Source organism: Triticum urartu, chromosome 3A, assembly GCF_056163025.1.
Source record: "Triticum urartu cultivar PI428250 chromosome 3A, HENAU_Tu73, whole genome shotgun sequence".
In the NCBI taxonomy this organism is placed as follows: Eukaryota; Viridiplantae; Streptophyta; class Magnoliopsida; order Poales; family Poaceae; genus Triticum; species Triticum urartu.
This window is the reverse complement of record NC_141875.1, coordinates 664251523-664274511: the sequence shown is the minus strand read 5'-3', so window position 1 is coordinate 664274511 and position 22989 is coordinate 664251523. Positions and strand designations below refer to the sequence as shown.

At 46.4% G+C, this 22989-nt stretch overlaps 1 protein-coding gene across 1 annotated transcript; it reads right to left on the bottom strand.

Moving 5' to 3' along the window:
• Positions 1–19248: 19248 nt before the first annotated feature.
• On the bottom strand, positions 19249–21229 carry LOC147981195 (uncharacterized). Its single transcript, XM_087517048.1, has 3 exons — positions 20050–21229; positions 19828–19946; positions 19249–19727 (listed from the first exon to the last, which is right to left on the bottom strand). The coding sequence occupies exons 1-3, from the start codon at positions 21212–21214 to the stop codon at positions 19338–19340; spliced, it is 1674 nt and encodes a 557-aa protein (XP_087373174.1). The 5' UTR covers positions 21215–21229; the 3' UTR covers positions 19249–19337.
• Between the last annotated feature and the right edge of the window lie 1760 nt (positions 21230–22989).

Genomic DNA, 22989 nt, shown 5'->3' with positions numbered 1-22989 from the left:
TTCTACTCGTGCATAAACCATCAACGCATAAAACCTGGCTCGGATGCCACTGTTGGGGAACGTAGTAATTTCAAAAAATTTCCTACGCACACGCAAGATCATGGTGATGCATAGCAACGAGAGGGGAGAGTGTTGTCCACGTACCCTCGTACACCGAAAGCGGAAGAGTTAGCACAACGCGGTTGATGTACTCGTACGTCTTCATGATCCCACCGATCAAGTACCGAACGTACGACACCTCCGAGTTCAGCACACGTTCAGCCCGATGACGTCCCTCGAACTCCGATCCAACCGAGTGTTGAGGGAGAGTTTCGTCAGCACGACGGCGTGGTGACAATGTTGATGTTCTACCGACGCAGGGCTTCGCCTAAGCACCGCTACTGTATTATCGAGGTGGACTATTGTGGAGAGGGGCACCGCACACGGCTAAGAGACGATCAACTTGATCAACTTGTGTCTCTAGAGGTGCCCCCCTGCCCCTGTATATAAAGGAGCAAGGGGGAGAGGTGTGGCCAGCCTTGGGGCGCGCCAGGAGGAGTCCTACTCCCACCGGGAGTAGGACTCCCCCCTTTTCCTAGTTGGAATAGGACTTGGGAGGGGGAAGGAGTGGAGGAGAAGGAGGGGGGGGGCGCCGCCCCCCTCTCCTTGTCCTATTCGGACTAGGGGGGAGGGGCGCGCGGCCGGCCCTTGCCTCCTCTCCTCTCTTCCACCTAGGCCCACTAAGGCCCATTAAGTTACCAGGGGGGTTCCGGTAACCTCCCGGTACTCCGGTAAAATCCCGATTTCACCTGGAACACTTCTGATATCCAAACATAGGCTTCCAATATATCAATCTTCATGTCTCAGCCATTTCGAGACTCCTCGTCATGTCCGTGATCACATCCGGGACTCCGAACAACCTTCGGTACATAAAAACATATAAACTCATAATATAACTGTCATCGTAGCGTTAAGCGTGCGGACCCTACGGGTTCGAGAACTATGTAGACATGACCGAGACACGTCTCCGATCAATAACCAATAGCGGAACCTGGATGCTCATATTGGCTCCTACATATTCTACGAAGATCTTTATCGATCAGACCGCATAACAACATATGTTGTTCCCTTTGTCTTCGGTATGTTACTTGCCCGAGATTCGATCGTCGGTATCTTAATACCTAGTTCAATCTCGTTACCGGCAAGTCTCTTTACTCGTTTCGTAATACATCATCCCACAACTAACTCATTAGTTGCAATGCTTGCAAGGCTTAATGATGTGCATTACCGAGAGGGCCCAGAGATACCTCTCCGACAATCAGAGTGACAAATCCTAATCTCGAAATACGCCAACCCAACAAGTACCTTCGGAGACACCTGTAGAGCACCTTTATAATCACCCAGTTACATTGTGACGTTTGGTAGCACACAAAGTGTTCCTCCGGTAAACGGGAGTTGCATAATCTCATAGTCATAGGAACATGTATAAGTCATGAAGAAAGCAATAGCAACATACTAAACGATCGTGTGCTAAGCTAACGGAATGGGTCATGTCAATCACATCATTCTCCTAATGATGTGATCCTGTTAATCAAATGACAACCCATGTCAATGGCTAGGAAACTTAACCATCTTTGATCAACGAGCTAGTCAAGTAGAGGCATACTAGTGACACTCTGTTTGTCTATGTATTCGCACATGTATTATGTTTCCGGTTAATACAATTCTAGCATGAATAAGAAACATTTATTATGATATAAGGAAATAAATAATAACTTTATTATTGCCTCTAGGGCATATTTCCTTCAAGTAGGGGCAGCAAGGCACGTATTGTATTGTTGCCATCGAGGATAACAAGATGGGGTTTTCTTCATATTGCATGAGTCTATCACTCTACATCATGTCATCTTGCTTAAGGCGTTACTCTGTTTTAACTTAATACTCTAGATGCATGCTGGATATCGATCGATGAGTGGAGTAATAGTAGTAGATGCAGACAGGAGTCGGTCTACTTGTCTCGAACGTGATGCCTATATACATGATCATACCTAGATATTCTCATAACTATGCTCAATTCTGTCAATTGCTCAACAGTAATTTGTTCACCCACCGTAGAATACTTATGCTCTCGAGAGAAGCCACTAGTGAAACCTATGGCCTCCGGGTCTATCTTCATCATATTAATCTCCTACTACTTAGTTATTTCCGTTGCTATTTACTTTGCCTTTATTTTACTTTGCATCTTTATCATAAAAATACCAAAAACATTATCTTATCATATCTATCAGATCTCACTCTCGTAAGTGGCCCTATAGGGATTGACAACCCCTATTTGCGTTGGTTGCGAGGATTTATTTGTTTTGTGCAGGTGCGAGGAACTCGCGTGTAGCCTCCTACTGGATTGATACCTTGGTTCTCAAAAACTGAGGGAAATACTTACGCTACTCTGCTGCATCATCCCTTCCTCTTCGGGGAAAACCAACGCAGTGCTCAAGAGGTAGCACCAACCTACATCGTGATTGCATGACGGCCCGATTATGTACCGTAATTTTACGGTTTGGCCGGTTTACTACGAAGATATGATATATATACAGTAAAATAACTGCATCATCATGAATAAGAAAAAACCTAGACTATACAATAAAGAAATTACGGCATATTACATCCACTGGGCATCAAAGTTCGCCACTATGATAATAAAGCACAAGCAGACAACAGATTACATACACTAGGCATCAAAGATCGCCACCAGTGCAAATAAACACGCCGACCAAATAATATACAAAACCGACAGCACTTCAATAGAGTTTAGGAAAGGTTAGCCCTGCTAGGGAGCTACAGCGCAAGTAGCTGAGCAAGATGATGACTGCGCTTGTTCGACACCTATATCTTCCTCACTCTGAAAGATAAACAAGCAGACAGATGACAGGTTTTGCACATAAAAGTATCAATGCTGACAATTCATCACATTTCTTACTGACGAATAAAGTGACATAGTTTAAAATTGCATTAACACAATATGGTATTGTTCAGGTCAAGACATGGCAGGAAATGACATTGTGAAGGAGTTGGCAGCTTCACGACACCACTGGATTACAGATCAAGAACTCATAAGTATCAATGGTTAGTGTGCTGTCAATTTATACCATTTCAGATTGGCAAATAAAGAGACGGTTTAAATAATAGTAGAATGATATGACATTGTTCATAGTTAAGACATTGCAGAATATGACATTGTGCTATAGTGGGTAGGTTCACCACACCACTGGATTACAGATGAAGAACAGAAGCATACATGCAGTGCAAAAGAAGATCACTTGCTATGTGTAGTTTAATTTACATGGTATGAAGAAGGAACTTGGTTGTACAACTGAAAACTTAAATTGAGAAAGGACAAACTTTTGTTTATGAACTACATAATAAACTTTAAACAAGCAATTTGATGCAAACACCAAAAATAAACAACTGTTGCAGTCATGCCTAACTAAATATATACAACAAAGTTTGAAGGCTTGAGATGGAAAAACTTACATATTGGTGAAGACAGGCTCTATAAAGGCCTTGTCCATGCTGATGGGGGGGGGGGATTCAATAAGTTTACCATAGAATCTTCTTCAAAAGCATTGCCTTTATTCTACATTTTGTTAAGAGTAAATATAGATGTGATAATATACGAAAAACTGGAGAATATTTAAGATAAGATGAAGAGTGATGCTACATAACCAAGTAGCTATAAATGTAAGTGCAGCGATACAGGCAAAAGGTACAGCCAAGAGCAATGCACAGCTAAACTTCTTCAGTACCAACCTTATGGTAAGAGTAAATATAGATCTGATGTGTAGAAAATGGAGGGCAAAGGAAAATAAGCTGCAGAGTGATGGTACATGAACAACTACCTGTCATTATAAGTACACTGATAAAGGACATCATGTACTTACAAGAACAATGCAGAGCTAAAAAACATTGGCATTGGATATATTCTACACTAATGTAACCATTCATACAGATCAGATAATTTGGAGCGAACAATTGATAAGCAAGCTATCATGCATACTGCTGTCACATAATGAACCAGGTATGTATGCAAGTACAGTGATACAGGACAACAGGTACTAACAAGAGCAAAGCAGCGGGCAACATATTTGTGATATCCTGTCGTTCTTGTCAAACCGGAATTCTTCTTCGAGCAGATTTCCTGCAAAAAAGATCCGTAAGGCACATGCAGAAAAGTAGAAGTTCAAATTGCCATGTGATTTCATAGACAGTACCTCATCCTGTGAACGAGACCAGTGCATAACAAGGTTTTTCCATCCAATGTCTTCTAAATTTAGCACATGAGACTTCACCGGAAATTCGTTTATAGACTTGCCATCAAAGTGTGATTTCCTCAGGTAACACCAATACTGCTGCAATGCTTCCTTGAAAAGCACAAGCAAGCTTTGCTCGTCATGACTATCCAAATTGACCCTCGCCTAGTTACAACAATGTAATGTAAATCATTGATGTGTTCAATCAGCAGAAAACAGGAGAATAATAACCATGAATAATAGCACTTACATGTAAGTTGGACATGAAGATGTGAAAATGGTGTTTGTCTTCACAATAATCTTCCCATGATGGGAATATATGCACGTAGTCCCTAACAACATTGAAAGCATTGTCTTTTAAACTGGGAATAAATGGAATGGGGTTCCAATCTGCAGGAATTGACCGTCTCTGTAGTTGGGATAGGTCTTCGGCCGGTGGACTTGCTGTACTTTTTGTTGGAGTGTGATTTTTTTGTGGTACAGCTGGTGCTATGGCAAATGAAATCGGTATACCTTTTCCTAGAGTGCAGGTCCTGTGTGGTGGGGCTAGTGGTGTGGTCAGTGAAGTATGGGTACAGTCTGCTGGAGTCGGTCCTATGTTTTGTGTCACTGGTTGTACAACCAATATAAGTGGGGTGCTGTCTGATTTCTCCAGCACCACCACGTTTTTCAAGGACGTTGCTGGTGCTCCTTCAGGTTCGGCAGTCACCCTCTTCCTTTTTGATGTCTGATGCACAAGAACAACATTTGAGTGGAAAAACATGGTATGATGACAGATGGAATATGTATTGATAATGGATGGGCATGGCATCTCGACATATATGATGAGTAAACTAAGAAGATGGCGGTGCAACAAAGTAGAAGAAATGCAAGACAACATATGCAAGATACCCGCAATCAATAAAACATTGCCAAATTAGAACAGGCACCTTGATTGGTGAACATGACAGGCCATCTGCCTTTGACTCCTCGAGGTTAGAATAGTCATTAGGATCATATTCTGAACAAGAATCAACAGGTGGGGAGCGTATGAGTTTCATTGCATCTAGAATGGCACCCAATGCCTTGGTGCCAATTTTGTAAGTCATTGCAGTGTTTAGCTTCAAGAGTGGACTGCTGCTAGTGCGACACAAAGCAGCTACATAGATCATAGTGTAGATATAACGGGAAAACCTTAAGCATCAGAGTAAAATCAGCAAAGTGGAACTTGCTGGAATATATGTGCTAGTATTGCCGGTACGGCTAGAAAGGCTTCGGATACCAGCTCTCTTCAAGTGAAGGTGCGGTACTGTTAATATCAGTGTAACTCTCAAAGGCGACACAACTCCCCGCATTTCCTTGCTATTCTTATAGGATTCAAGTGGGCATGCCACTACAAATCCTATTCCTATGTTTACAAGATCCTACGAATCAAAGAGGCTCAAAGTGTCCATCACAACCGACTGTATAGACCTCTACACTGCAAATGTCCCTGCTCATCTTCAGTACAAGGAACATACTGTACTACTATCATACTCCCTCCGTTCCAAAATATAAGTCTTGGTAGAGATTTCCACTATGGATCACATACAGATGTATCCAGATACATTTTAGAGTGTAGATTCACTCATTTTGCTCCATATGTAGTCCATGGTGGAATCTATACAAAGACTTGTATTTAGGAATGGAGAGAGTACATATTAAAGAAGAACGAAAGAGGAACATGGTAAAGAAGAGCAAGTAGATTTTGGATAATAAAATGTTGGTTGCGCAGTGCCCACACATGATGAACCAGAGCGCATTAAGAATGCAACTCTCAGCTGTCTCTCGACCATTTCAGGCGGTTGGATGAAGATCCTACATCTCCTAACCCTTCTTCTTCCTCGTCTCTGATTCTTCCCATACAGAACACCGCACGGGCCGCCGGCCGAACCACTAGCCCCCACCGCCTATGTTCCTCCGCCACCCCCACCCCCACCCCCGCCCCAACCCCCACCTGCGTCGAGTTTTCTTCGTTCGGCGAGGCCTCACAACCACCCGAGCCCCTTCGATCGCACCGGCAAACTCCGGCGAGCTCTGAAAAATCGACTGACCCAATTTTGGAATTTAGTCTACTGTGATTTAACTAGTGCGGAATATAAAAGGGGAAAACCATAAGCATTGGGAGTATAGTGTTGAGCGTGCCATGGCGGATCTGAAGGTGCAAACCGGACAAAGGAAACTTCGCAACAAAGACAAGAAATCAGAGTAAAGCAGTGGCGATCTATTTTCTTGCTGCGATAAATAAGTTGAGCAGATACGAAAGAGTACCGCCTCTAGTGCGGCGCCGTGTATGCATTTGCTGAGAATTTGACGGTGCTGCGGTAGCGATGGCTGTCGGCGGCATGGAAGCAGATCTAGGAGGGTAGACGGTGGCTGCGGGGCGCGGTGGACGAGACGGTCGTAGGAGCGGCGCCGGCAAGGTGGACGACGGCTGGGATGAAGCGAGAGGACGGGATGCAAGGATCCCGGTCCGAAGCCGTGGACACTACAAAAAAAAGACACATTCGTGACATTTTGGGCCGAACGAAATTTTTTTTCTGTCATACATATGACACTTCTATGACGTCATTGTGACAAAACCCGGTATCATCATAGATGTGGTGGGTTCCTACTTCTGTGACAAAAAATCATGACAGAAAATGGGCTTTTCGTCCTGGGCGGGCCGGAGATGCAGCTGCATGACATTCTTTGGGCCGTCCGTGACGGAAAAAACCGTGGTAGAAGCTAGGGCGAGGAAAATTTCGGGGAGTTCCCGGTTACGGTGGGAGGTCGGGGGCCGAGCGATGTGCGTTTCTCTCGTACACGTACGCGCGTGTGTGCGAGGCGTTGGCTCTAACTGAACCCGAGTGAGGCATTGGGCTCTAACTGAACCCGAGCGATTGCACTGCAGGCTATGCATTACTGAACCCGAGCGATCGATTGATGGCTGTTAACTGAACCCGATCGAGCGATTCCTTCGCTACTGCTGCTAACTGAAGCCGATCGATGCTGCCTCTGGGATGAATAGTGAGTGTTGCGGGGGGGGGGGGGGTTGGGTGAGCAGTGAGTTATGGCGTTGCCTCTGGATGAACAGAATCCCGTGGTGTGATGGAGGGCTGGATGAACAATAGACGGTGGAGGGGTGCCCGTGGAGGGGTGGTTGAACAGGACCCCGTGGTGTGGAGGGCTGGATGAACAGTAGACGGTGGAGGGGTGGTTGAACAGTAGCCGGTGGAGTAGCGTGTGGTGGAGGCTGGATGAACAGGAGCCTGTGAAGGCTGGAGGAGGTCGACGGTAGCCCGTGGAGGCTGGAGGAGGTCGACGGTGGAGATGAACAGTATCCTGTGGAGTCCTGTTTTGCGGTACGCCACACCCCTCCCGATGAACAGGACCCCCGTTTCGACCGTAGAGCTCCAACACAAGTCCGTTTCGTCCGTTTTGCAGTACGCCACACCCCTCCCGATCAACAGGACCCCGTTTCGAACGTGGCCGGTCGAACACAAGGCCGTTTCCTCCGTTCTGCGGTATGCCAGGCCTCGTTTCCATCGCCTGTTCCGTCCAAGCCCTCCCGATGAACACGACCACGCATTCCGTTCCGACCCAGCCAGTTGGCTCCCACGCGTTCCGTTGCCTCCCGATGAACACGACGCGTTCCGTTGCCTCCCGATGAACACGACGCATTCCGTTGCCTCCCCATGAACACGACGTATTCCGTTGCCTCCCCATGAACACGATGACGACGCTCTCCGTTCCGACCCAGCCATGTACACGAGCCCTGGCCGTACGTATGCGCGAGTAGGCGTTTGAGACCCCGCCCGTATGTACACATACGTGGCCGTATTTTCTTTCTTGCACCCTGGCCGATGTACGTACGTGTACATGCTACGTGCGCGCCTTTACTATGACACGTGCGTGCCTCTACATCCACCAGTATATAGGTACGTACACGTTCGCGACCAGAATGACAACGCTACGTACGCTTTGGCCAGGTGGGTCCCGACTGTCAGGCACTTCCTTGCCTGCGAAGATGTAGCTGGTGGGTCCCAACAGTCAGGGGGCGAATCGTTTTTTTTTTGCCCGGACGCACTTCCTTGAGTGCGAAGATGTAGCTGGTGGGTCCCAGCAGTCCGGGGCAAACGTTTTTTTCGCGAAATACGGTGGCCCGTCTGGTGGGTCCCCGCTGTCAGGTGGAGAAATAATTATTTTGCATGTAATAAGGAGGCACTTCCTTGCTGCAGCTGTGGATCCAGCTGTCAGCCTCTCCACATACAGTCCACGTCCGATGGAAGCCGTTCCTTGACCATGTTGACCACGCCGCGCCGAGAGCACCATGGCGGTGGACGACGACGAGGCCTAGGAAGGGGACGACATGGAGCCGGGGAAGACGCGGCAGTGGATGCCCACACGTAGAGGAGTACGAGAGTTCACTGGTTCGCTGCGGTGTGAGGCTGCCGTCGCCGCAGAATAACAGGGGGTGTGGGTGAGTAGAGGGATGGCCTGGCCAGCGGTGGGAGTAGTAGGGGGCGGTGAGGCCTCCGCCGCATCGCAGCCGGCCACGGGAGACAGGAGCATGAGGCACGACCGGCGCTGGTTTGGGCGGCTGGAGCAAGAAGACCAGAGGTTGAAGAAGCACTACGGCCGTTGGATGGACATCGTACGGTCACTGGAGCTAGAGTCGTGCATATTGACTAAGTTGACAAAGCCCTCCGTCCCCATCAACTTAGTAGGCCCACAAGTCAGCCTACCACTATACTGGGTCCCAGCTAACAGGGAGAGTATTCATTTTTTGTGCGTAATAAGGAGGCACTTCCTTGCATGCGAAGATATAGCTGGTGGGTCCGAGCTGTCAGCGGCGGTAACGTTTTTTTTCGTGAAATACAGAGGCCCTTTCGGTGGGTCCCTGATGTTAGGTGGAGGAATCATTATTTTGCACGTAATAAGGAGGCATTTCCTTGCGTGCGGCCGTGGACCCAACTATCGGCCTCTCCACATACAGTCCACTTCAGATGCATGTCGGTCGTTGACCATGTTGACCAGGCCGCGCCGAGAGCACCAGGGCAGTGGACGACGACTAGGCCTAGGAAGGGGACGACGCGGAGCCGGGGAAGAGGCGGCAGTGGATGCCCACGCGTAGAGGTTGCCGTCGCTGCAGCTATATCAGGGGGTGTGGGTGAGTAGAGGGATGGCCTGGCCAGCGGTGGGAGTAGTAGGGGGCGGTGAGGCCTCCGCCGCATCGCAGCCGGCCACGGGAGGCAGGAGCACGAGGCACGACCAGCGCTGGTTTGGGTGGCTGGAGCAAGAAGACCAGAGGTTGAAGAAGCACTACGGTCGTTGGATGGACATCGTACGGTCACTGGAGCTAGAATCGTGCATATTGACTAAGTTGACAAAGCCCTTTCAGTGGGCCCTTTCGGTGGGTCCTTGATGTCAGGTGGAGGAATCATTATTTTGCGCGTAATAAGGAGGCATTTCCTTGCGTCCGGCCACGGACCCAGCTGTCGGCCTCTCCACATACAGTCCACTTCATATGCATGTCGATCGTTGACCACGTTGACCAGGCCGCGCCGAGAGCACCAGGGCGGTGGACAACAGCGAGGCCTAGGAAGGGAACGACACGGAGGCAGGGAAGACTCGGTAGTTGTTTCCCACGTGGAGGGGAGTACGACTGTACGAGGGTTTACTGGTTCATCTGCCGTCGCCAGAGAATAACAGCAGGTGTGGGTGAGTAGAGGGATGGCTAGGCCAGCGATGGGAGTACGGTGGCGGTGAGGCCTGCGCGGCAGCACAGCCGGCCGCGGGGAGGAGGGAGCAGGCAGTCCCGCCGACGCTTGTTTGAGCGGCTGGAGCAGGAAGAGCAGAGATTGAAGAAGCACGACGGCCGTTCGATGGACATCCAACAGTCACTGCTTGTGCGTCAACCTTTTTTAGGAAAGCTTCAAATCTGTGGAAAACAACATACAACCCATCTGCCATTATTTCTAATAATTTACAGTCCATTTGCTAATTCTTAAGGATTTTTTGGAGCCCATATTATTTTTGTTAGCATTACAGCCCATATTGTGGCCATGGTTAAAAAATTATACGAAATTTTGCATATTTCGGTGCGGTTCGAACTGTTTTTAATCCCGAAATTTCGACTCACATTCAAACTGATTTTAAAAATAAATGTATATCAATATAAAATCCAACAAATTCTCCACGCATAAAAATTAATGTAATTTAAAATCTCAAAATGAAAAAAAAGATATTTGAACTAATTGCCGGTTTGATGTGTTTTAAAAATGTACATCCCATTTCTCATTACTGATGGGCCATTTTCTCAGCCAGCCGAATGAAAGCTCTCGTCGTCTTGAAAGATTTGCAGCCCAACAGGCCTGACAAAGCGACTTACTTGGCAAATCACAAAAAAACTGGGCTGTGGCCGTGGACCCAGCTGTCAGCCTCTCCACGTACAGTACTCTTCCGATGGAAGTGGTTCCTTGACCACGTTGACCACGCCATGCGGAGAGCACCACAGCGGTGGACGACGGCGAGGCCTAGGAAGGGGACGACGCAGAGCAGGGGAAGACGCGGCAGTGGAAGCCCGCGCGGAGAGGAGTACGAGGGTTCACTGGTTCGGCTGCGGCGTGAGGTTGCCGTCGCCGCATGGCCTGGCCAGCGGTGGGAATAGTAGGGGCGGTGAGGCCTCCGCGGCAGCACAGCCGGCCACGGGAGGCAGGAGCATGCGGCACGACCGGCGCTGCTTTGGGCGGCTGGAGCAAGAAGACCAGAGGTTGAAGAAGCACTACGGCCGTTGGATGGACATCGTACGGTCACTGGAGCTAGAATCGTTCATATTGACTAAGTTGACAAAGCCCTCCGTCCCCGTCAACTTAGTAGGCCCACAAGTCAGCCTCCCACAATGGTGGGTCCCAGCTAGCAGGGGGTATTCATTTTTTTGGGCGTAATAAGGAGGCACTTCCTTGCGTGTGAAGATATAGCTGGTGGGTCCAACATGTCAGTGGGGGGAACATTTTTTCGCAAAATACAGAGGCCCTTCCGGTGGGTCCCAGCTGTCAGGTGGAGGAATCATTATTTTGCGCGTACAGTCCACGGCCGATGGATGTCGTTCGTTGACCACGTGGACCAGGCCGTGCCGAGAGCACCATGGCGGTGGACGACGGCGAGGCCTAGGTAGGGAACGACACGAAGCCGGGGAAGACTCGGCAATGGTTGCCCATGCGGTGGGGAGTACGAGGGTTTACTGGTCTGGCTGCCGTCGCCGGAAAATAACAGGAGGTGTGGGTGAGTAGATGAATGGCCTGGCCAGCAATGAAGTAGGGTGGGGCGGTGCAGCCTGTGCGGAAGCACAGTCGGCCACGTGAGGCGGGAGCAGGCAGTCCCACCAGAGCTGGTTTGGGCGGCTGGAGCAAGAAGATCAGATATTGAAGAAGCAGCACGGCCGTTGGATTAACATCCAACGGCCACTGCTGCTAGAATCGTTTGTGGACTAAGTTGACAAAGCTAAAGTACACGTCAACCTAGTAGACCCACAAGTCAGCCTCCAAATCTGTCCCAAACAGCATACAGCCCGAAATTTCTAGCCAGATTCAAATTAATTTTAAATCTAAATATACCTTCAATGAAATTTTACCCGCATAAAAACAATGAAATTTAAAATATCAAAATCCGAAATAAAACAGTATTTTGGAACTAATTGCGTGTTTGTTGTATTTTTTCATTTTACAGCCCATTTATTATTACTTATAGCCCATTTCTTATTACTTATAGCCCATTTTCTGGGCAAAATGCATCCCTCCTCGTCTTGAAAGATTTCCGGCCCAGCAGGGCGTAGAAAAGCAAGTAGGCCTACGTTGGTTATTCTGCAAAAAACAAAATAGCCGGCTAGCCATTTTCAGAAAGAAAACAAACAAACTGGGCTGGTCATGTGCTAAACATATGAAATAAAAGCCTGGGCTAGACGGGCCACGGGTCCTGCACAACCCAGTTGATACCCTTCTCCATCCCGAAAAAACAAAATTACTGCGCGCGCTGCTGGGTCCCTACTGTCATCCTCACCATGTACAGTCATCTCCTTATTCCTCTCGGTTGTTGACCATGTTGACAACACCGGAGGGCGGCGCCGCGGCGAGCGAACCAAGGCGGAGGACGATGGTGAGGCCTCGGACGGGAACAAACAGGAGCCGGGGAAGATCACAACCAGGCGTGGGAGGCAGGAGCAGGCGGTCCCGCCGGCGCTAGTTTGGCTTTGGCGGCTCGAGGAAGAAGAGACTGAAGAAACGAGGCAGACGTTGAATGTCAATCCAACGGTCAAGGTTGGCACAATCGTTTGTTGACTAAGCGGACACCAAGTAGCATACTTTTTTATATATAGAAAGAAAATCAAAGACTTGGGAAGGCGTACAGAACAAGCTAGTGTACCAGTAAAGAGACGTTGCCAAGTTTTAGAAAAAAGAAAGACGTGCTCCTATAGCTGGTTCGAATCCAAACCTAGACTATGACTATATATGGTGCTATGCTACTCTGCAAGTAATGAAACTGACATATCCAACGTTCGCATCAGAAGCTCTGGCCGCAGCAACCATGTCCGCTGGCTGCTCGTCCACCTGCTCTTCAGCAGGCAACAACCAGATATGCGCCGAGTCGTCACCCGTACCATCGCCTGTGGGTCTCATCACACCCCCGCCGGCACGCGCACCGTAGCCGATTGCTCGTCGCAACCCGCTGCCATTGGTGTGGTGTCACTGCTGCAAATCACGCAGAGTCATCCGTTGCGTCTCAACCACAATCCGCAACCCTGGCCGAGTCTTCTACAAATGCCCGAATCATGGGGTAATAATATGTTTAAGTGTTGTTCTGCTGCTTTTAGTTGCTGATTTTTTTAATAGTTTGGTTGATGATCTTCCAATTTGATTCATGCAAAAAAGGGAAGATTCGTGTGATTTGTATTTCTGGGAAGTTGCTGATGTGGGGGAATGCAACTACGCTGATTATTTGGTTAGCCGAGGAATCCTAATACAGGCAGGTTGGGGTGTTGGACAAGTAATTAAAGGAACGGCAGAAGAGGAAGATGCAGAGAAGAAGGTTAAAGATGCAGTTCCTCTAATCATGGCCAAGCAGCAGCTGCTGAATGGCCTTGACAGCAATGAGGAGATGAAAGAGCTTGTGAAGATAATGGGAAAAATCGATGTGCTCTGTAGGATGATTGTCTCTTTATTTGCAGTGTATGTAGCACTCGTGATGTATTCAGTTGCTACGACATGAACACTTTGCTGAAACTAGTAATGAATGAAACCTGTGTAGCAGGCTGGGTGTAGTGTTGTGAACATCTAATGATTTCTATTAACGGAGATCAGGGGGTATCCCCTTTTGCTCATATAAATAAATAAATAGCAGAGGCCCTGTCGGGTCAGCTTTGTTCTCATTCGAAGACGTCGAGCAAATTGCAGTCCAACAGCAAACTATGTCATCAAATTCAAGTTTCACAACCAAATATGAGTACAACTAAACAACAATGTCATCATGTTTTAGTTGTCATACAATCACCAAACACAAATCAGCATACATAACAAGTGATGTTCTCATAGCAAAATACTAAACAAGATGTTCATCAGGTTTCAGTTGTCATAGCAAACACAATTTCACATAGTAGATAAAAAACGTCTTCTGACAGGCAAATACGACAAAAGCAATGTAATCATCATCCGCAGCAGTAGTGTCAACATCTTCGCCATGTGTATCAGTCTGAATCATAATTCCCCAAAGTGTCATCTTCTTCTTTGTCCTCAACGTCCTCGAACGTTGGCTTCTTCTTGATCAACTCTTGTATGTCCATAGCACGACATACAATCTTTTCGCTGGCGTCATTGACATGATGGTTCTCAAAGATATTAGGAACTTATGTGTTATCTTGTACATCAGGAGCAGTGTAAGCATCATTTTGTTGTGCAACTTCATTAAACGAATTCCTCTGCTCAAACCTTTGCAATACTCTCCAGTCATCGCTACGTGCGAATGTGTCTTCCAAGAAAAATATCTGTGTTGCTTGATTTGCCAAAATAAAAGGCTCGTTGGTCTGGTACGCCGCGTTGACATTGATGGATTGGAAATAATCATCAGCTCTAGGTTTTGCGATCCTGGAAAACAGGTTATACCAACGATAGCACAACAGAACCACACACCAATGATCCTCGAAACTGGAGATATACTGCAACTGAACAATGTCTGTTATGTTAGCATACATTTAAGTTGGCTCTTTGTCATACGTATCCGTGCTCATGATGGCACTATTTTGTGTCTTCCTGCCTTCGTCTCGTGCAAGGGTGTTGTAGCGCACATCTCCAACAATGCAAGATTCATAATGTCTTACCCGAGTATCAGGACCCATTGCTAGTGAGTAAAGGGCATCATCAACTGCCTGCCCATCCTCCCGCATCTTCTTAACCTATGGTTAGAAAATAGACAAGCTGATCATCTTATGTACTCAATATATTAAAAAAACTGACAGTGCACTTCAAAAGCTTACATGGTTCTTGAACCATTTCACAAATCCTGCCATAACCAGTTTGTCAATGTTTCTTGGATTTTGCGGCAGTAACTCCTCTTTGTAGATGCTGCACAACATAGTGATCGCGTCAAACATCTAAATATATAAGAACGTGCTGCAAGTTTAGTAGATTACGATGTATAAGCTGCAGTACTGCACTTACTTGATATAAGGTAGTATCTCAGGATAGTTATTCAACACATACCAAACCATTTTGTCCAAATCTTTAGGTTTGTCCTCTTGTCGACTCTTCCCTGTAACTCGAACAGAATAATCGAAAACATTGAGCCCGAGATTGTCTTCACCCACCTCTTTGCTAAGCTGATCAGCTGTTTCAATGTATTTTGAGCAGAATGTCAACGCTTCTGTAGCAATGTAGGCCTGTGCAATGGAACCCTCGGGTCTAGCTCTGTTCCTAACATAGCCCTTGAAAGTGCCTAGCCGCCTTTCAATAGGGTACATCCAGCCATATTGTACTGGACCTCTAAGTAGTGCCTCATCAGGTAGATGAACAACCAAATGCACCATTACATCAAAGAAGGCTGGAGGATATATCTTCTCAAGGTCGCATAGGATAGTTGGTATCTTGTCTCTAAGACGCTCCAAACATCTATCATGATATTCCAACTGTAGAGTTCCCTGAAGAATTGTCCCAACTCTGCAACTGCTCTGTATAAGTCAGGGCGGCCCAATCCTGTAAGGATAACAGGTAAAACCCTTTGAAAGTAGGACGTGTCAGTCATGAGTTTTCAACCCTTGTACCTTGTTTCCATCTGCACTGACTCTCCTTTCAGGGTTGGAAGCAAATCCATGTGGGAATCTCACACGTGACAACACCTCGCAGAATTCTTTTCTTTTTACCTTGTCCAAGACGTACACAGCTGGTGCCATTTCCCGTGGTTTACCTTCATCTTGCACCTGCACATCCTTTCTGATACCCAGGTGTGTCAAATCAATCCTAGATTTTAAGGTATCTTTCGTCTTGCCTTCAATATTAAGAAGTGTGCCGATAATGATGTCACATATATTTTTCTCGATGTGCATCACATCAAGATTATGCCGCAAATCCAAATCTTTCCAATACTCCAAGTCCCACAAAGTGGACCTACGGGTAAACAATAATCTCTCTTCTACCCTGCCACACTTCCTTTTCCCGCTACCATTACGAGGATGGTTTCTTGGTGTAATATGCCCGACCTTCTCTAATTCCACTTGCAACTCATCGGGGGTGAGCCTCTTTGGTGCATCACGGTTTTCATGCTTTGCATTGAACACATGTCTTCGGTATTTTCTAGGATGCGGCTTGTCCATGGCAAGGAAACGGCGGTGTCCAATGTAACAGATCTTGCTAAGTATTGCGTATGACAGCGGATTCCTGTCACAGCGAACACATGCATTGTAACCATGTGTCGTTCGCCCTGACATAGTGCCCAAAGCCGGATAATCATGGATGCACCAAATTATAACAGCACACAGAAAGAAATCAGCTGGTGGGCTGCTATATAGGTCTCGAGTGGGAACACCCTTCCATAGCTGTTGAAGTTCCTCCACAAGAGGCTCCATGAACAAATCAAAATCCTTTCCAGGACTTTTTGGACCTGGGATGAGCAAGGCCATCATGTAGTTTGATTCTTTGGTGCAGACATTTGGAGGCATGTTGTAAGGGATAACAAGCACTGGCCACATGCTATATGTGGCGCTCTGGTGGCCAAATGGGTTAAATCCATCTGAAGCTAAGTCAAGTCTAATGTTTCTCCGGTCAGCAGCAAACTCTTTGTGTTTATCATTGAAGCTTTTCCACTGACTACCATGAGATTGATGGCTCATTACATTCTGTTCTCTGTACTCCTGGTTCCTAGAATGCCAAAGTACATCCTCTCTTGTTTCAGCATCATGAAACAACCTCTGCAATCTTGGTTTAATTGGAAAATGTCTCAGAACATTATGAGGAATCCTCTTCACAACATCGCCATCTTTCCATCTTGATGATTTGCATTTCGGTCATTCACTTAAGTTGGCATAATCCTTCCGGAACAGAACACAATTATTCTTACAAACATGGATCATATCATATCCAATTCCAACTGCACGAAGGAAATTCTTCATTTTACTGTAGGTGTGTGGCAGCTCAGACGCATCTGGGAAAGATTTGCGGAAAGCAGCCAAAATCACATCAAATGATTTGTTGGTCATCCGCTCAGATGTCTTCACCGGAAGAAAGGTGACCATAGCTTAGAATACTGACAACTTATTTCCTGGGGTGACAACAACGTTGCATTGTTCCAACATGCGGGCCCACCATTTTTCTTCTGCAGGTGAAAGTTCACGGAATGCACGAGCATTTCGTAGCATTGTTTCAATGTTGGTCAAACTCACTGGCTCCACCACCACCTCCTCCTCCTCCTCTTCCACCTGAGCATCAGGCAGATCAAGATGGTGATCTGCTGCTTCCACGTAGTCAATAACATTGACGTTCATAGCTTCACCATGATGAACCCACCTAGTATATGTGACCGACATCCCATAAAGTGTAGGTGATTTTGCACGGTTGACTGGGGTCTTGTAACTGAATTCATACAACTGCTACACGGGCAGAGCACATCTGATTTCGGACCACCGTACTCAGCTCTGATAAAGTTCATGAAGTTTTCAACCCCCTCGACATATGCAGCAGAGAATCTTCGAGCTGAAGTTATCCAATTCATGTCCATCTGTTAGACATACAAATTAGTTATTCCACTAGATATTACAGGAAAAACATATATGCTTTTTTATGAAGTCCAGAAAAAAATACCTAGGTTGATGTCTAAAGCTATGGCAAGATATTTGGACGAGCAGATCTAAGTAACGAAATATTTGTAAAGCTAATTCAGCAAACAGATTTGAGTGCCAAATTATGGCAGGCTGTTTTAGCAGTCAATGAGGCCAAGCACACAACCATCGAACTATCGAAAGCCATCGCAGCAACAAAGATCGAGTATAAAACGGTGAAGAGCTATTTCACCTAACAGATTGGCTACTAGACCATGGCAATCTACGTCACAATAAATGTATGGCAGGATATTTTAGCAACTAATCGGCCTTGGCATGCCATCTCAGCTAAGTAGATTGAGTGCAGAACAGGGCAACAGAGCTTCTTAAGCAGAGCATATTGATAGTAAACTACTTCGGCAAACAGTGAGATTAACAATGTCCATCAACTAACATTCAGCGCTACACCGACATGAACGGGGCCTCAGTGTAGAATGCGCGTACCGTGGGAGAAGCTGACCGCCGTGCGTCTCCACACGAACGTCGCCAGCGGTGGCGGCGCTGACCGCCGTGCGCCTTCACAAGAACGTAGCCAGAGGTGGCAGCGCGGCTAGAGGACGACAGTCTACGAGAGCGTACTATGGGAGCGAGAGGATCGCCGAACCGCGGCGCCAACGTATCGGCGTGGCGGGGAGGTCGGCTTTGGCGGAGCGAATGAAGTGGAGGGGGACAGGGGGGAGGGGGTTTGGGGAATATTATTGGCTAGTTGGCCGAAGGGCGGTTGAATCGGATTTGGGGGAATTTTTGGGTGTGGGGGGGGGAGGATTTTCGTGCGGTGGGCGGGGGAGTTTGGCGCATGGTCGGTTTCTCCAAGTGCAGTCCCACGTGTCAGTGAAGAGGCAAGCCGAAGCGCGTTCCGTTTGCGTGAGCCGTGTGCAGGACCGAACATGTGTGGGGTGCAATGCGACCGCGACAGGAGTGTTGTGAGTGTACCGCCTTTTTCCTTTTAAACTAGGTGCTTTGCCCCCTCAAATTTTTTTGTTGCTTCGCGCGATCCATCGATACTACTACTAGCAATCCAGTAATCCCGACTAAAACGGCGCGACTGGGTCTTTTCCCGCGCGATATGCTGGGAGGTTGGCTTAGTTGGGTTTTTTAAGATGAGTAATGCTACACCTATGTAATCCCAGTTACGTAATTAACGTAATGTGAGACATGTGAGATGTTGATTGTAGATTGGGGGGAGGGAGGGGCCCACCACCATGAAAATCAGGGGAGGAGAGAGAGAGGCAATTTACGTTAACCCTTTCGTAGGTTCCCGTAGATGCAGAAAGATGTGAAATGCGTGAATGTGTAGTGGACGTACTATTGAGTGCCTAAGATAATTTGTGTATGTATCAATGGAAAAAATAGCGCAACCTTAAAAAACGCTATAAACGAAATAGCGTGCTAAGAGCGTGCTATTTTGCAAAATAGCGTTTCACAAAACGTTATTCAGATTTCAACATATAGCATACAAATGACAGATATATCAATACAAATGACATATTTCAGCAGCTAAAACCAAGGCTAAAACATTGTTCAGATAATAAAGCATGGTCCACATATAGGCATATAGCACTGTTCAAAGTTCATACATTCAGATTTCAGACAAACAAAGTAGACGGATAAATTAAATAGCCTACAAGCAAGGTCCAGAATAGCAGAAATAAGGACTTAGGACTTTAGGAGCCAGCCAACAACGATGCAGAAGCTCAATCAGAATCAGATGAACTTGCTGCCATGGCATCATCATCCGAATCAGAAGAAGAACCCACAGATTGTAGCTCATCATCACGAAAAACTGGGAGCAACTTCTTCCCAGGCTGACAAGCTTTATTTCTTTTTGATGCAGCAACTCTTGCTCTTGGTTGTGGTATTGGTTCTTCTTCAGGTTCATCTGCAGTATCCACAACTGGAACCGGCACAATTCCTGTGACCCACTCGTTATCTTCATCTTCCACAACATCTGCATGTGTTCTGTCCACAAGTGGATCCCTGTCTTTGTTCATTCTCTTTTGTTCAAGTTGGGAGTTGGCCTTGATGAAGACAAGATCTCTCATTTTGTCATGAAGTAGCATGTTGCGCCTTTTGCTGCCTTGAACCTGATTGTACATTGCAAGTAAATAAACATCAGTAAGAAAAAGAAACATATGTGCATATAAAGGATATGTTGACAGTATGTACTTTGTACTACATTCTTACCTGCTGAAAAACACTGAAGTTTCTCTCACAAGCTGATGAGCTGCATGTCAAGCTCAAAATCTGCATAGACAGTACCCTGACATTTAGTCCACTTGATCCATGATTGGACCACCATTCAGCTGCATCAACAAGTAACAAATAACAGTTAACAAAGCTGCAACATCTAATTCACATTGCATCCTACACATCTTATTTCAACAATGTAAATATTTAGTTCTTTACCTGGATCAAAGTTCTTGTTTCTCCGCTGCCTTTTAGCATTGTCCCTTCCAAACGACCCCTCTTCATTTTGATATGCTTGGCACTCAGTTGTCATTATATCTTCCTTCTTACCATCTCTAACCATCTTATCCATGCAAGCAACAAGGCCATCTTTAAATGTTCCATCCAACTCAATCTCCAGCTTGTTTTCATAGTAGTAGTATGGGTTTAAGAAGTATCCAGCCCTATGTAGGGGCCCCTTCAATTTGTTGTCCCATCTCTTATCAATAATGTGTAGCACTTCCTGGATACTAGCCTCCTCATTGTCAAATCTAGCTGCAATCTCCTTCTTTTCATCCATGAAACCCATAGCTGGTACATTGTTGTCCATTCGCCGCAACAAATTAGCCAAAGGCTCAAAGAAGTTGACAGCACGTTCTACTCTTGTCCAAAAAATTTCAGAGCGCACACTTCGGTTTGAATCACGTCCTTTCACCTTTTTGAAGTAACCCATTTCATCCATCTGATCCGATCTGAATAGCTTCTGTAGTTCTTTCTTGTTGTCCAGCATGCTTTTCAAGTTCAAGTAAGTTGCAGCAAACCTTGTAATGCCAGACCTCACCAGATCTTTCCCAAGGAATTCCCTCATTAGAGACAAAACTCTAGTGTGTGCATAAAGGAAAACAGTGACAGCTCTAGCTTGTGTAATAGTAGAGTCCACTGTTTTAAGCTTTCCAATATCCTCTAACATCAGATCAATAGAATGGGCAGCACAACCATTCCAAAATATGCTGGGGCGCTTTGCTTTCAACAAGGTTGATGCCGCTTGATTAACACTTGCATTATCAGTCGCAACTTGAACTACATGCTTCTCACCAACCTCTTCTATGCATCTATCAACAAGCTCAAAGATGTACTTCCCATCTTTCTTCACGGTTGAACAGTCCACAGAATTAAGAAACACCACCCCATGAGCACTATGAACTACAAGATTCATTACCCCTCTTCCTCTTATGTCAATCCATGCATCTGTTATGATTGTACATCCAGTAAGCTCCCAAGTCTCCCTGTGTGCATTGAAGGACTCCTGAACTCTTTTCTTCCTCTTCATCAATATTGGGCCACCCATTTCATAAGGAGTAGGACCGTCCAAGTCCTCACCATACTGTCCAATTGACTGAAGCATGAGGTCAAAGCTGGGAAGTGTGACTGCGTTAAATGGAATGCAAGCTTCATAGAACCACTGGCAGATGTACTCACAAGCACGAGCCCTTTTTTGTTCTCTCTTCTCAGTTGTCAGCTTCCCCTGGATCGTGTCAGCACCACGTTTCCTCTTCCTTGCAGCAACAAGCTCTTCGGGAGTTAATTCACAGTATTTGTCCATAGGGCCACTTGAAGATTTAGATTTATTTCTTGTTGATCTCGATGGCTGAAGCACAAGTGCAGAAATGGTTTAGGCCATCTTCATCACTTCTAGCTTGTTCTTCCCCCTCCGAGTGGCTCAAGTCAACTCCATTTCTGCGTCTCTTCTGCTCCATAAGCGTGGCTGCCTTTTTCTCACCCTTCTTTGTCAAGTACATCTCCTCTTTGACATCAGCTGGCACTTTCTCACAGTGATCCACACCAGACTTAGGAATGGATGCAAGGTGCAATTTGATTTGACTAGTGCCATTGCTGGACAAATGACCGCAAAATATGCATCTTAGACAGTTCTTCTTGCTGATGTCGGGACATGTGCAACATTTCCATGCTGGATCTTTTGATCTAGGAACAACCTATGCTCCTTCTCCCTGTGTAGCTGTTGATGATGTGCTTGACACACCACCGCCTACATTCATGAATACAACAAAGTATTTCAGAAATTTTAACCGGCTTACAAATAAGGAACATATGATTGCAACAAAGTATTTATTTACATTTACTAGTACCAAATTTGGAAAGTACTAACTTTGGTTGTACTAACTACAAGCACTAAGACTGAGAGCAATCAGCAAGTACTTACTAGCTTACTACTAACAAAGTTAACATGGAGATGATTTAATTAGAAAGTAGAGTACTAGATAGTAGACACAACTACACAAGTCATGGAAAATTTAAGATTGACTAATTACGAATTTAGGATTGACTATTTTTGGATCGGTGTTCATCAAGAATCAAGATTGACTAATTAAGAATTTAAGATTTATGAATTGAAGCAACTCTTACCTGGTTGCTGGTTCGCCGCCGCTGAAGCTGACGCCGACATCGAGTTGGAGCAAGAGGAGGCGACAGCAACCCAAGCAAGAGGATTAGAGGAGGCGACGAAGACCCGAGGAGGCGACGACGACCCGAGGAGGCGATGCGGCGACCTGAGGAGGCGGCAAGAGGCAGACGGCCGTGGCTGGAGGAGACGGGCAAAGCACCGGCGGCCGCCGCTGCCACCGTCACCTCGTTCAATTTGGGAAGGACTCGCTTGGTAGGTTGGTTAGGGTTCGCTCGGTTGGAGGAGAAGATATGCTTGGTTACTAGGCCAGAAAGGCCAAAAGTATAGTGGGTTGATGAAAAATTCGTCTGAAAAAAAACGCCGTCAAAAAATAGCATCGATACGCGCTATAGCGCGCAATTGTCGTATTTAGCGCGAATAGCACCGTAGCGAGTGAAATCTACATAGCGTAGCGTTTAGTTTCCAGAAACGCTATAGCGCGCGCCGCTATAGCTCGCTATTTCTTTCCTTGGTATGTATAGAACCTATGTGTTTATTTTACTTCGCATGTTAGATTTTTCTCGGTTCAATAAAAAGCAGAGTTGGTGATGATGGTGTGCCTGTCATCCTGTAATATAGGCCGTCCGATCTATATCTAACGGATAGGAAGGAAACTATGACAATTTACCCGCACTCCTCTCCACATTTGCAGATAAGGCTTTCCCTCGTTCATCCTTTTCTCCCACAAAATCTTGATCTTCCGTGCAACGCACGAGCAT

Bases quoted from the DNA above. Each gene is read 5' to 3' on its own strand.
- LOC147981195 (XM_087517048.1), bottom strand. From the start codon at position 21,214: ATGCTTCAGTCAATTGGACAGTATGGTGAGGACTTGGACGGTCCTACT. The intron at 19,947-20,049 runs GTAAAGAACTAA...TTGTTGATGCAG, and splicing joins AAACAAGAACTTTGATCCAG to CTGAATGGTGGTCCAATCAT. The intron at 19,728-19,827 runs GTAAGAATGTAG...ATGTACAATCAG, and splicing joins ACTTCAGTGTTTTTCAGCAG to GTTCAAGGCAGCAAAAGGCG.